General features: G+C 42.1%; 1 protein-coding gene across 1 annotated transcript; it reads left to right on the forward strand.

Moving 5' to 3' along the window:
• The first annotated feature begins 452 nt into the window (after positions 1–452).
• LOC308112613 (phosphatidylinositol 4,5-bisphosphate 3-kinase catalytic subunit alpha isoform) lies at positions 453–13,996 on the forward strand. The gene is made up of 21 exons (XM_080468282.1): positions 453–813; positions 2,392–2,813; positions 3,055–3,264; positions 3,376–3,626; positions 3,998–4,243; positions 4,472–4,557; positions 4,652–4,757; positions 5,499–5,651; positions 6,087–6,221; positions 6,413–6,537; positions 6,806–6,887; positions 7,037–7,201; positions 7,329–7,432; positions 7,639–7,810; positions 9,111–9,217; positions 9,586–9,707; positions 10,079–10,157; positions 10,361–10,531; positions 10,986–11,103; positions 11,192–11,343; positions 11,486–13,996. The coding sequence occupies exons 2-21, from the start codon at positions 2,462–2,464 to the stop codon at positions 11,754–11,756; spliced, it is 3,207 nt and encodes a 1,068-aa protein (XP_080324408.1). The 5' UTR covers positions 453–813; positions 2,392–2,461; the 3' UTR covers positions 11,757–13,996.
• The last annotated feature ends 1,336 nt before the right edge of the window (positions 13,997–15,332 follow it).

Here is a 15,332-nt window from a genome sequence, read left to right on the forward strand (position 1 = left end):
AGGAAACTAGAATATCGAGAAAAACAACGACACATGTACAGGGAGAACATGCAATCTCCACACAGAAAGGCCCAGGCTGAGGTGAGAGTGCCAACCACTATAACATAAATCCTTCACTAAAAACCACAATAAGAAGGAATAAAAGCTGATAAGGTAAATAAATGAGGCGATCAGACTTGTTACTACCTTGTTTAGAGGAGGACTTTGCTTCTTGCCTATGACTGAGTATATATACTCATATATATACTCATATATATACTCATATATATACTCATATATATACTCATATATATATATATACGGGATATATAATTCCCCGACATTTCTCATCTCATGATGACAGGCTGCTCCTCCAGATAACCATGTTTGTGTGTGTGTGTGTGTGTGTGTGTGCGTGTGTGTGTGTGTCTCTCTCTCTCTCTCTGTGTGCGCGCGCGCGCGCGCGTGAGGGCGGTCCTCGCGAGGAGCCTGCTAGCAGCAGCAGCCCTGGAACAGGCTAGCCGCGCGCAGCTAGCGTGCTACCCTAAACAGTGCAGTTTATTGTCGGGACGGCGCGACGAACAACACCATGAAGTACTACAGACTCATTCCGCTAGGGCGTATTGACACCGTTACCGGTAGTTAGGAGGGTTCTCTCTTCGCAGTAAGCGGGCGCTGCCCCGCTGCCGTGGTGCGGATGGACTAACGTCGGAGCTAGCACCGCGGTGTGAGACGTCCCGAGCGGGCACGGATGGGATTTCCTCGGCGAGCCGCGACTAATGGTCGTGCAGGCTAACTAGCTCCGCGGCTAACCGGCTCGGCTATCTGACACAGGTAGCTTTAACATGTGTCTTTATCGTTGTTGTTGGCCGGTTGTTTGCTCTCCACTGCTAACCGAACCAACCACCCAGTGACTCACATGGCACACCCGCGATTCGTGGTGTTTATTATAGTACCGTCGGACTAAAATTAGCTTATGTATGAGTCGAGGTTTTCATATTGCTTATGACATTGATCTGCTTAGTGAACTTGGCTAGCATGGCTAGCCGAGGAAACAACATCTCGCTTCAGTGGAAACACCGAAAACAAAAACAAAACTGTAGCACACGTCAAGCCGAGCGAAGTGACTGTCAAAGCCCAGGCTGAAGGCTAAACATCAGCCTCGTCACCCCATGTTAAACTGAAGCGGCTAACAAGTTTGTTTACATGGCTTTTGGAAGTGGTTTGAGCCGACATCACTGGATGTTTATCACTTCATCGCTGCTCTGTCTGTGAGTTAGCATATTTTTAACACTGAGAACTAAAGTCACCATGTTTTTCCCCCTTTCAGATGATGTAGTTTGTGGCTTCGTTCGTTTGCTTTTTGTGAAAAGTAGCACACGCATATTAATGCAAATCGTTTATTGAATTATTAAATGTTTTGCTACCAGTCGACTGTCGAACTGAATGAACGTCACTTTACATGACGGAGTGTAATAAACTGTCAAGCATAAGGAGTGTCGGATAGATCCCGCTCAACCGATTTTCCCCTCAGTATAAATGTTTGCTATAAATGCTAAGTGCACATTTATTATCCACTCAATCAATATATAAAGTTATCTTGCATTGGGAATGAAAACATTAGGCCTGCTCTTCTCTTGATGGTGCTATTCAAAAAAGCATATGTTTATTCAGGAAAATATGTAAATAGGACCATTTGCATTTTTATCTGCCATTTCCTTTAAAACATAAACGTTGCTGGTTGTGAGAGTATATTTACATCCGTGTGTAAAACTGTATCATTAGTGGAACTTTTATGTGTAATTACAGTGTTATTGTACAGGTAAAAACAAATTATTTTGGATGAATATTACAATGCTGGCTCTTCCTACCTTTAACATGAAATGACTACTTGTGCTTCGATTTCTATTTAGCAGATGCCTGCATACAATAACTGTCAATTAGACAATCGATGTTGGTACGGCTTTGAAACTATGTTAAATACTCATGCTATTTATTATGTGTACTATAATCAGAAAAAACTCCAGAAAAAATCCTCACAGCAGCTACAATCTGAGTAAATGTGCCTTATTCTATTGAGTCAAACATTGAACATTTCTGCATTTTTAATGTATTTTATTTGCATGTCATTTCAACAGACACTTTATTTCTCATATTTACATTCACAGTCAATATTGGCTGAGTCTGGCGACATGTTGTTTTTACCATACATCCCTAAAAGATGCTGCAGCGTTCCTTACACTGTAATTACTCCTTTAATAAAAGTTTTGGCAGCCATTAGTAAATTTGAATCATCCAACTTAGCATTTTATATTAAGTGTCTTTGCATCACTTAAACTAAATATTTACCTCAAGCCTTTTGCAACGTTGTACACAAGTTCTTATATAATTCTCTTTCCTTATTTCTCACAGTTGGCTGATATCGCTCATCTGGTAATTACCAGGCTCTGAAACTGAATAGAGCGGATTTTCTGGCTGAACCATGCCTCCCAGACCCTCGTCAGGAGAACTATGGGGGATGCACTTGATGCCCCCCAGCATCCTAGTGGACTGCCTTTTGCCAAATGGCATGATTCTCACGTTGGAGTGCCTCCGGGAGGCCACACTTATCACAGTTAAGCATGAGCTTTTCAAAGAGGCCAGGAAGTACCCTCTCTACCATCTGCTGCAGGAGGAGAGCTCCTACATCTTTGTCAGCGTCACTCAAGAGGCAGAGCGGGAGGAGTTTTACGACGAGACCAGGAGGTTGTGCGATCTCAGGCTTTTCCAGGCCTTCCTCAAAGTCATCGAGCCAGTGGGCAACAGAGAAGAGAAGATTCTCAACAGAGAGATCGGTATGCAGTTTTAAAATGACCTGCTTTACACCGGGGTAATATAACAGCCACTGGCCTTGTCAGTGCTCTTTCCCATAGTGAGAAAGATTAACATAATACTGTGTGATACTCAGCTGGTCTTCTACAATATACTTTATCATGCCAGACAGTGTATAATTATCCTTTCGCGCGATAAGAATTCATCTTGAAAGATGTTTCAGGGCAATTGACACACGTTTCCTAAACAATTTATTTCCTTTAGGTTTTGCCATTGGAATGCCCATATGCGAGTTTGAGTTGGTGAAAGATCCAGAAGTGCAGGATTTCAGAAGGAACATTTTAAATGTTTGCAAAGAAGCGGTGGACCTCCGAGATAGTAACGGACCCCACAGCAGAGCTTTATACGTCTACCCTCCCAACGTGGAATCCTCAGTAGAGCTCCCCAGGCACATCTATAACAAGCTCGACAAAGGTAGGACGTTTCACTCTGGGGAGTGCAGCAAACGTTCGCAGCACCACAAAATATTTTACACAATTTTTCAAACGACCCCGTCGGATCCATTTGTTGTTTTCTCTCCTGCAGGTCAAATCATCGTGGTCATTTGGGTCATCGTTTCACCCAGCAATGACAAACAGAAGTACACCCTGAAGATCAATCACGATTATGTGCCAGAGCAGGTGATTGCCGAAGCCATCCGGAAAAAGACGCGCAGCATGCTGCTCTCCCAGGAGCAGTTAAAGATGTGTGTGCAGGAGTATCAGGGAAAGTACATCCTCAAAGTCTGCGGCTGTGATGAATACTTACTGGAGAAGTACCCTCTGAGTCAGTACAAGGTAATCTCATTTAATCTTCGCCCGGCCGCATCTGATGCTGTTGTACTTAGAAGTGAAAAAAGATCTACTTCACATCAAATTATCATCCCGCACAAATGCTCCTGACATTCATGACATGAAATGAAATTTATGAGGAAATGTCCTGCCTGTAAAATGTGCTGATCCAAGAAAATACTGTACACATCACACGGCAGTAGAGCCGAATGCTTCAGCTACTGCTAAGAAGTAATTGCGAGTGCAGATATTTTTTTTCTTTTATTTCCCGAGCTGGTTATCTTAGAAATTGTCTTCAAAATGTCAGATGACATGAATACCATCATGCTGTCACGATCACAGATGCTATAAAATGTCACTTTGTCTGCCTTTGACAGTATGTGCGCAGCTGTATCATGCTGGGACGGATGCCCAACTTGATGTTGATGGCAAAAGACAGTTTATATTCCCAACTGCCCATGGACAACTTCACTATGCCATCTTATGCGAGGCGAATATCCACAGCGACGCCCTACATGAATGGGGAAACAGCCACCAAGTGTCTATGGACTATCAATGGAACGCTGCGAATCAAAATACTGTGCGCCACTTATGTCAATGTTAACATCAGAGACATCGACAAGGTACAGTCATGTTACTTTGCTTTGTGTGGATTACGTCACCTGGTTCTCTCAAAAGATTTTCTACTTTATTTTGGTTTGACTGAAATATGTTTTGACTGTAATTTGATATCTCCTCGGATGTTATTCAATGACGTTAGACGCCGTGTGGTTGTTCGCCTTTGTCAGGCATTTGTTGAAAGATGTCTTTACTGCTTAAATGGATTAGTGCATATATATGTTCTTCTGTAGATCTACGTCAGGACCGGGATCTATCATGGTGGAGAGCAGTTGTGTGACAATGTCAACACCCAGCGCGTGCCCTGTTCAAACCCCAGGTACTGCGTAGTGAGCGAACAGCACGTTACACACTGAGTTCTGTGACGACCATGTGATTGATCATACTAATGTCTCTGTTCATGTTGGTCCCAGGTGGAACGAGTGGTTGAACTACGACATGTACATTCCAGAAATTCCCCGAGCTGCCCGCCTCTGCCTCTCCATCTGTTCTGTCAAAGGGAGGAAGGGAGCTAAGGAGGTTAGCAGTGAAATTAAATACAAATTACCATGTTTAGAATTTCACACACTGTTGTTTCCGCTTCGCCTGTGGTCACGATGTTGTACCATCGAGGGCCATTGTCACACGAGAGTAAGCTCACACGTTGACGTTGTGTCACAAATCTATTAAAAGTTTGTTTCAATCAAAAAAAGTTAATCGGTAATTGACCTTTTGCAAACCTGTCAGGAGAAAATGATGTTTGATTTCATAGCACACAGGCACACTTAGTTTTACATCCGGTAGCTCCCCCTCTGTGATGTCATCGACGTCATGATTACCGGTACTCACTACAGTCATTAAAAGCTGCTTTGACCTGTGTGAATGTCGAAAATGACAATCCGTGTTTGGTAGACTTGCTCTCGGCAGGACGATGAACTGTCCTCTGATTTGATCGTCTGTCAAAGAGCGACTATTGCAACCAAATACTGCAGCTTTCTGTTTCCTTTTCAAATTGAAAGGACACGTTTTCAAGTGGGGAATCTTCTCGTACTTCACACATCCTGTTTGACCCAGTCTGGTTAATTAACGACTGTAAACAGGCAAAACCAGTCACATCCATTGTGCTTTTTGTTCTTCTTTAATTAACTCGGGAAATCAGTCGGTGTCGGTGTAAACAAACACCCTCCTGTTCTTTTCTGTGCCGCACCTGCCTGCTTATAGCCCTGAGCTGTTGACATCTTAATGATTTTCACGTGTCATCTTCTGGTTGTTTTCTGGTAGGAGCACTGTCCCCTCGCCTGGGGCAACATCAACCTGTTTGACTACACCCACACACTCGTAGCAGGAAAGATGGCTCTCAACTTGTGGCCCGTCCCACACGGCCTGGAGGACCTGCTCAATCCCATCGGCGTCACGGGCTCAAACCCCAACAAGGTGAACAGCAAATGTCAACATCATGAACAGCAGAATAGTTTTCTAATGAAGAAAATTCTTCGGTTGTACTATTGAATTGAATTTTTTTTAATTAGCTCTCTAAACTTTATTGTTTTGTAATCAAAATAAATGAGTTTTTGGCATTTGTTGTAATGATTTTGCTGACATGTTGAGCATTATTGTTACATTTGTGGCTTCTGACATACTGTATTTATAATTTGAGTGCTGGTTACAAGCCTCTAAGCCCTATGACCCAGTTTTAAAGGACTCGGTGACAACCAGTTCTGTGTGGGTGCTCGACTTAATCCGCCTCGATTTAAACAACCAAGCTTCTTATCTCACTTAATTAATTACTCATTGACACAGACACCTTTCTTTGATGACAATAAATGCCTTGTTTGACCTTTCCCCTTCTCCCACTCTGTAAACAAACAGGAAACCCCTTGTCTGGAGCTGGAGTTTGATCATTTCAGTTGTCCTGTCAAGTTCCCTGACATGACCACCATCGAGGACCATGCAAACTGGAATATCTCCAGAGAGCTTGGCTTTAACTACTGCCACACCGGTTTGGTAAGATAACAAGCATTCTTTTATTATGCACTTGCTTTGATTGTAATCTCCTTGTGCTTCATGTTCTTTGCACACAGAAACATGAGGTCACAACTTTATTCGTATGATAAACAGGTCTCTTTTGTCCAGATGCAGCGTTGTCACTACAATTTTGTTTACTTGCCATGAACGTGTGTTTTGTGGCGTTGCAGAGCAACAGACTGGCACGTGACAATCCCCTGACTGACAGTGACAATGATCAGCTTCGGCAAGTGTGTAACAGAGATCCGCTGTCTGAAATCACTGAGCAGGAGAAAGACTTTCTGTGGCGGCACAGGTAATTAATATGTGGGTGTGGTGGTATGGCGCTCCTACAGCTGGTGTGTGAGGGGGGCACTTTGGACTGAAACTAGGTGATCGCTACATGATCATGATCATACTTAGACTTGATGTGTAGAAAATTTATTTACAATAATCTACTACTTTTGACATTTTGAGACACTTTGTATTGTCTTTTAAGTTGATGTATTCACCTCTTTGAATGACTATTCTGTTACTTCAGATGTTAGAAAACCTAAAACTTTATTCCCTTTTAACTCTTTCAGACATGACTGCAGCAATTTGCCGGAGATCCTTCCCAAGATCCTCCTGGCTGTGAAATGGAACTCCAGAGATGAGGTTGCACAGGTGAGCTCAGGTTTCTACTGCTGCTGCGCTTTCATTTTGTCGGTTCACTTTATTTGCAGTCTTTCCATGCACAGTAGGGCTGTTTGAAAGTGCACAAATACTCAAAAATAGATGTGTAGCTACCTTGTTTTTGTTTGGTTTGGTTTCAGATGTATTGCCTTCTGAAGGACTGGCCCGCTATCAAGCCAGAACAAGCCATGGAGTTGCTGGATTGCAACTTCCCCGATCCCATGATCAGAGATTTTGCCGTAAAGTGCCTTGAGAAATACCTAACTGATGACAAACTCTCACAGTACCTTATACAACTGGTTCAGGTGTGTAGTACCATCATCTTGTTACTAGTATAAAATAAGTTAACATAGGAAAGTAAACCTTTGTCATTGTATTGTTTTGTTTTGATGTAACTGAAGCTCTTCTCTGTATTTTGGTTCCTGTTCTCAGGTTTTGAAATATGAGCAGTACCTTGATAACCCTCTAGCACGCTTCCTGCTGAAAAAGGCATTAACCAATCAGAGGATAGGACATTTCTTCTTCTGGCATTTGAAGTGAGTTATTTTAAATGAGTCGTCCTTTTTTAAATGGAGCTTTTGTATGTTGAAGTTTGAACTGCCTTTTAGAAGACTTTTGTCGATTCATATTTTTGGAGGCTGCTTGTGTATTAACGCAAATGCTAGAAGCTTTTCATTGGGACGCAATGGACTTGTTCGCAATTCTTCATTCTTCTGCCCCCCCTTTACCTCAATGTGTGAAGGTCAGAGATGCACAACAAGACAGTGAGTCAGCGGTTTGGCCTGCTGCTGGAATCGTACTGCCGGGCCTGCGGCATGTATCTGAAGCACCTGAGCAGACAGGTGGAAGCCATGGAGAAACTCATCAATCTGACTGATCTCCTCAAACAGGAGAAAAAAGATGAGGCGCAGAAGGTAATCGGACAGCTGGCAGCTGTTAATTGTGATCCACTGAATCGTTGGCTTTAATCTTGACAACATCTGGACCAATCTGTCTGTGGAGATGCCACAAAATACTGGAGTAATAGAAGTCGGACAGTTGCTTTTGCCTGTTTACAGGAATTTAGATTCAAACCATTTGCAAAACAACATGCGTCTATAAACTAAATGATACTCATACTCATTTAATGATGCTATTTCTTGTGTGCAGTTTAATTCATGTTTTAACGCGGGGGGTTAAAGCTTGTCTCAAGGCCTTGTTCTTCTCTTTGTGTGGACATAAGGTTTACAAAGAAATGCAAACAGGAATTTCCTCCCAAGCAAAAGCCACAGGGAAAGGAAATCGGTACACATTGAGGAACCTGCTGAACTTGTTCTTAAATTCTGAAATGTGTTGTCACTGAAATCTCAAACCAACTGAATGAAGTCAGCTGGATTTGTTGATCAAGATAAGAACAAGTCCAGTTGGGAATGAGAATATGCACAGAAGTATTATAATAAAAAATAGGAGGATCTAAATAATGGATTAACCTAATCCTGATAAACCTGATCTCATCTGTAACAGTACAGAATATACCATTAAAAAAAAAAGTTATGTTAACTTTAACGTCCAGCCTGGAGGCATCAGTCACATGTTTAGAGGTTTTCACAGCGGGAGTCGGGCCTTCGTGAATGGCTCCACACTGCTTCAGTACGTGGAAGAACTGTATACAATACATCCGTTATCAAACCGAGATCAGCTCTAATATAAATTGTGTGAAAGCGGCACTTTACAGATATTTAGAGGAAACTACATGTTCTCACATTATTAAGGTCATAAGTTAATAAACACTTGAGGACAAATCTTTTTTAATTATTCCATGTAGATTTAATCCATATGGAGGTATCCCGAGTCCTGTCTCTTCTATCTGTGGGATCAAATATAATTATAGTCGCAGTGGCCTCAGGAATTGAGTCAGACGAAGAACGTATACTGAGGTCTGAAACATTACAGAGTTCATTTTTTATAAAACTGCTGATGTTGGCCGTTAAAAAAATCTCTTTTTTTGTTGAAACTGTGGGCTTCACACATGGCCACCAGAGGGTGCATGCCATTGGCTAAAAACCTTTGCATGAGGCAGCATTACCTCATTGTGGGCAGTAAATAATTTTGATAAAAAGAGAGCGGCAGGGCCAGTTCGACACCGCTTAATGCATATTTAACAGACTGACCTCTTCCCCCAGCTGCTCAGCTGTGGAATATGAATCACTGATGTGCCTGTTCGACTCTCCCAAGGTTCAAATGAAGTTCCTGGTGGAGCAGATGAGAAGGCCCGACTACATGGATGCATTGCAAAGCTTCACCTCCCCCCTGAATCCCGCACATCAGCTGGGAAACCTGCGGTACGCCAACACTCGCCGACAATATCACACTTTGTTCTCTCAATAGATTTGCATTTATTTTCTTAGTCCAAGTTTCCCCTGCTGGTGTTGCTTTTGTCGTTCCTTCTTCAAGGCTTTATAAATATCACCAGATGTAATGAAAATGTTCTGTGTGGACGAAGTATTTTCAGGGTTATGTTGTGTTCACTGTCTGAAACACGGCCTCTCTTTACACTAAGCCCACATGACTTGGCTGAGATACAACAATGTATACTTTGTAGTGAGTCAACGCTCATGTGGACAGCCACAGTTTGTGATAGCTGGCTTTTTTCTTCTTCTTCCTTTTCTGTATGTTTCCCTATTTAAACATGCCCATGTCTTGGTCCTAGCCTGGAGGAATGCAGGATGATGTCTTCAGCAAAACGACCTCTGTGGCTTAACTGGGAGAATCCAGACATGATGTCGGAGCTGCTCTTTCAGAACAATGAAATCATCTTCAAAAATGGAGACGGTGAGCTCAGTCTGCATCCTCCACATGCCTATCTTCATCCTGCCTCCATCTCCACGTGTTCTTCCCTGCCTCACTGTCTCAGCACACTCAGACGGATACAAACCTGCTGCTGCTGCTGAGCACGCAGCATAATTCAGTCTAAGCCTGTGAGCTGTATCATGGTACACAGACAAAACCCCATCTTTGCTCTTTACAGAATTTCAGGACGTCACACTTTACTGCAGCTGCTTGTGCATGTCGCTGCACCATCTGTGACCAGCCTGAGTTTGAAAGCTGTGCTCCATAATGCATCGAGGAGATGATCAAAGCATCTGAGCAGCTAATATTCACCTCACTGTTTTCCGCCTCCTTGTCTCTTTCTGCTTTCATAGATCTAAGGCAGGACATGCTGACGCTGCAGATCATTAGGATAATGGAGAACATCTGGCAGAACCAAGGCCTTGATCTCAGGTAGGCTCCTCACTTCACCATGACAGCAGGGATGCAGGTACACCTTAACAGGCACTGGACCTTTCATGTTCTGCACTTCATACTTGAATGAGGATTAGTGCCAACTCCTACCGGCCACCTCGGGTCATCAAATACAAAGTCCATCACTGCCATCTTCGTTTTGACGCCTCCCTTATGTTTCTTTTTTGTCTTTCCGCCATCAGGATGCTGCCATACGGTTGTCTGTCCATCGGTGACTGTGTGGGGTTGATTGAGGTAGTGAGGAACTCGCACACCATCATGCAAATCCAGTGCAAGGGAGGCCTAAAGGGGGCGCTGCAGTTCAACAGCCATACATTGCATCAGTGGCTCAAAGACAAGAACAAGGGAGAAATGTAAGTGACTGATGCTTCAGGCAGTCTTCCTGTCTCATGTGATTTTGCAGAAGTGGGCCTCTGCAGAGCTGACAAGTTCTCAGTTAAAATAATTTCTGGTGAAAATATCTTCCAAGAAAAACATAGTGATGATGTGTTTTTTTAGTGTTTGATATCTTAGTGAAAAAAAAAAAATCATCTCAGTTTTTTTTAGGACTTCATCGGGAGATTTTAAAATGCTGTGCGGATTATTTAAATAATAAAATAAATCTTGTTATATCTTACAGGGTCTCTGAATGATCTATTTACACTATTCTGTCATTTTTATCTCGGCCAAAAGGCATCAGAATGTTATTTTGTTTTCTTTTTCGCCTTTATGTATATTTTCCAAGTTTCATATCACTAATATGGGAAGAAAATGGTGAAATCTTATCAAAGTTGCATCCTTTTCTCACCGGATGGTGTAACGTCTCAGGTATGACCAGGCCATCGATCTGTTCACACGGTCGTGCGCAGGCTACTGTGTAGCCACATTCATCCTGGGCATCGGCGACAGGCACAACAGCAACATTATGGTGAAAGATGACGGGCAGGTAAGGTTAATGCTGATATCGTCTGTGATAGATTCCATGCACAGACCGGATTCGGCTAATTGATTTTTTTCCCGTTCTGCTTTCACAGCTGTTCCACATTGACTTTGGCCATTTCCTTGACCACAAGAAGAAGAAGTTTGGATACAAGCGGGAGCGCGTTCCCTTTGTGCTCACACAAGACTTCTTGATTGTCATTAGCAAAGGGACACAAGAGTGCACCAAAACGAGAGAGTTTGAAAGGTAAATGTACTAAATGTACTAAATGTGAGGTTGTTGGAAAAAATAGGCGCGTGAGAGGTTTTACACACGATTACCTAGCCGCTTGGCTGAATTGTATCTTCCTCCAACCACGTGTTTTTCTGCTCCTTTCCCCCCTCATCAGGTTTCAGGAGATGTGTTACAAGGCGTACCTGGCAATCCGGCAGCACGCCAACCTCTTCATCAACCTCTTCTCCATGATGCTGGGCTCGGGGATGCCCGAGCTCCAGTCCTTCGATGACATCGCTTACATCAGGAAGACCCTGGCCCTGGACAAGTCGGAGCAGGAGGCTCTGGACTACTTCATGAAGCAGATGAACGACGCCCACCACGGCGGCTGGACGACCAAGATGGACTGGATCTTCCACACTATTCGCCAGCACGCCATGAACTGAGAAAACAAGGACACTAAGAGCTGTGACCACAGCAGCACACTTAGAACCAAAAGAGTGGTGAGAGACATGCAAGTAGTTTCCCTGAAACACTACAGGCCTGGTTCATACTTCTGGCAGCGTGCGACTCTTATATGTTATCCGCCGGTGCAACACAAAATGATGATGCTCAGAAGAGCTGAATTCAGGGACAAAATGCCTAAATTCTCCCGTTACTGCGAGTGTCTGACTTTGTCTCCCTACATTATGAACTTTAGAAGGTAGGGTGGAGTTATATTTCATCTGTCTTCGTTATAGGAACTCGACAAGTTTAATGGACCTCAACATTTATGTCAACTAATTATTGACAAATTTAAATTTTTCCTGGTTCTTTTTTTTTTTTTTTTTTTTTTTAATTCCTTACAATACATCGACAACCATCAGCATAAAGACAGGAACATTTTAAAGTGGTATACTACGAGCACAGCCGGCTTTCTTCTAAAATTACCCCGTCGGGGTGTAAGTGAGTTATTTGTACTACCTATTATGAACTGATGAAGACGTGGAGGGTGGTGAGGATGATGAGGATGGCGAGGATAGGGGTTGTCGGCACACAGCCCGGCTGAGGTGGTTCACCGTGAAAGGACACTGAGCAGGCAGGCAATCAGAGAAGCATCATGAAAGATTGTTGGAAAGACTTTGACCGAGCATTTAAGACGTTTTGGAGCAGCTGAAATTATTACCTACTTGTAGCCTACAAATGATACGTCCTCATGTTAAGAATTCTTGTTGTCAGATGAGAGAACTATTGTACAGCAGTATATCCAGATACTTGTATGCATTCGGTGCACATATTCCTTTTCAAGTCTATTTTCTACTGAGCCAAAGTACTAGATGTATAACTCCACTACTCCGCAGTCTTATTGTAAAAAAGAAAAGAAATACACTACTATTCTAAGTCTTGTGTGTACCCATAGCACTGATATCTGCAGTATTTGTTTTTGTTTTGTTTCGTCTAACAGTATTATTGTCTGTACGATGTTCAGGCATGAACCGTCGTCATCCACCCAATGCAGATAGATCGGTGAAAAACCTCTCCGGTGTCCCGCTGCATCACGTGTACTGAATTGTTTTTGTTGTTGTTATTCGGCCGACACAGGCAAGAAGCGCAGGGGAAAAACCTGGATGTGTGGTGTCTGTTTGGTGTGCTGTTACACTATGCAAGGTGTGATCCTAACATGGACCGTACACTGAAGGAAAAAAAAAAAAAAATTGATGTCAGACAAAGGCAGAAACAATGCGGACACGGAGTAGTATATTGTACTGATAGTACATGGAAGAAAAATAAGTAAAATGCACAATGCTGCTGTGTAACAGAATCGTTGTCTTCTTCCCTGCAGACAGAACTGTGAGGAAACACCTCCAAACCCTGCTGTTTACTTCTCCTCACCAGGTTTCAAACCAAGTTTGGAGCTTCAATTTAAGCCATCTGTTAAAAAAAAACTTCTTCTCTGTTCCCACAAAATCTCTCCTAAAAAATTCACCGAATCATGTCATCCAGGTTTAAAAAAAAAAAAGAAAAAGAGAAAAAAACAACTTAAGTGATATTTTTCCAAACCTTTCAAGTGTCTTCTTACTTACTCTTGTCCTAACGATAGTGTGTGAAAGAGTAGTCATCGCACGACTGCGTGTTCTCGTACGCAGGAGTCCAAGTGAGTGTTTCTAGCTTTACTAAATGATACGTGAATGGGGGCGGTTCTCTGGACACTTCAAGCCCGCCTGCATTAGTGCAGGTTTGAACCTGCTCAGGAAAGCGACCCCATTGAGATGCATGTGCTTCTGTACAGGAGACAGAGCGGTGGGCCGGACCCAGAACCGAGAGTACTAATCCACATGTACCATGTACTCTAAAATGATGCTGTTTCCCTTTGTACTTGCTCTGGTTGTTTTCTTTCTCATACTGCATTATGCATGAGGTCCTTCAATATCTACTTCGTATTGTTTTTTTTTGTTTTTGTTTTTTTTCCCTTGTTTGACCTGATGTTGTTTACTTGAATTTCATGTATAGAAAATGACCTTGTTACTTGTTTGAGGTACAACAAAGTCACAATGAAGGTAACAGATACTGATACTGCTACTACATGTGCAAATGCTTTCCTTAAATAACTACAGAGGTAATATATTTTTGTATTTTTAAATGTAAACATGCTCATATATGTATCTGCTAACCAAAAAAAAAAAAAAAAGAAAAAAAGAAGGAGGAATCACGCATAACATGCACCATCCTCATACTAAAATCCAGCAGGCGGCCTCTTGTGGTTGAAGAGCTGAATGAAGGAGAAGGACTTGAGGCTTTTGTTAAAAGTACCATCTTCACGTCAAGTGGAGTCCTCTTGTTCTAAATGGAAGTCTGTAAGCACAATAAGGAAGAAGAAACTACCCTGCATGTTTTTAATAAGAACCATGTTATCTATCCATTTGTATATATCATACAAGAAAAAAAAAAAAACAACAACCTTGAAATACTTGTTTTTATCATGCTCATATGACCATGTCTGATAAGAAACTGTATGCATTCATTTATTGTGCTGTTGAATAAAGATATTTCTCCCTATATTAAACGATCACAGTGAATAGAACCTGAGCCGTTGTTCAAAACGATTTAAAATAGAATATATTTCCAGCGAAATCAGTTTTTAGTATTGAATATTTCAGAGGAATAAAATATGCATATTATAAGTTTAGGTATCCGACTTTCATGGCATTTATATTTCTCCGCTGCCAAACTGTAAAAAAGTCTTAGAATTTATGTCAATGTCCTATATTCATGATTTTTTACTGCAACAACCTATTATTTTGTAATATCTGGTTATTTTACAGGGTCACCTAAAGCTGCCAGTGGCGTTCTACAATGCTATTACCCATAATGCCCATGGGGGAAGTTTGCAAGAAGGGAGGTGGTTGAACAATGGACCAACAACAGAAGCAGCTTTTGGCCACAGCCACTCTTATGTGTGCAGCGATGTGTTCCAGATAAATGCATGCCAAAAAGAACAAAACACCCCCTCAAGTCTGCTATTCCTTGGATGGTAAAGTTTTAACATGCAGTATTCTGCCTTGAAATGTTTTTTTTTTTGTGTTTTTTTTTTTTAAACATCAAGCAATCATCGTTTCTCCTTTGAAAACTCAGCCTAGAGAAGAAATGAATCCGACTGAAGGCAGTGAACACAAGGCTTCCTGTTTGTCACGCGTTTCGTGTTCTGCAGAGGCATCCAAAACATCTGACATTAAAGACACAATGGATGTATTTATTCTATCCTGATATCGAGATGAGAACAAGAAATGACTTCAGACAGCTGATTTATTGCAACATTAAAAGTTTGTGAATGTGAGCGTACTTGGAACAATTTATCTTGTTGGCCGACTTAACCTTTGCCAAGGTCTCTGACCTTAATCAGTTTGTTCGACCTATGTTGTCCATGAAAGGCTAAATGATGCAAATTTGTGACTCTTCAGACTATTTCACTGTGTTCCCACAATCAGGAGCACATAGCACAATAAAATGTAAAATATTGGAAGCTCGCACAACCGGAGGAGGCC

Source organism: Lipophrys pholis, assembly GCF_963383615.2.
Source record: "Lipophrys pholis genome assembly, chromosome: 1".
Classification (NCBI taxonomy): domain Eukaryota; kingdom Metazoa; phylum Chordata; class Actinopteri; order Blenniiformes; family Blenniidae; genus Lipophrys; species Lipophrys pholis.

What these genes read in the sequence shown, in the direction of transcription:
- LOC308112613 (XM_080468282.1), top strand. Translation starts at nt 2,462, where the DNA reads ATGCCTCCCAGACCCTCGTCAGGAGAACTATGGGGGATGCACTTGATG. An exon ending in GATTCTCAACAGAGAGATCG is followed by an intron (nt 2,814 to 3,054) that starts GTATGCAGTTTT and finishes TATTTCCTTTAG; the next exon opens with GTTTTGCCATTGGAATGCCC. An exon ending in CATCTTCAAAAATGGAGACG is followed by an intron (nt 9,708 to 10,078) that starts GTGAGCTCAGTC and finishes CTGCTTTCATAG; the next exon opens with ATCTAAGGCAGGACATGCTG.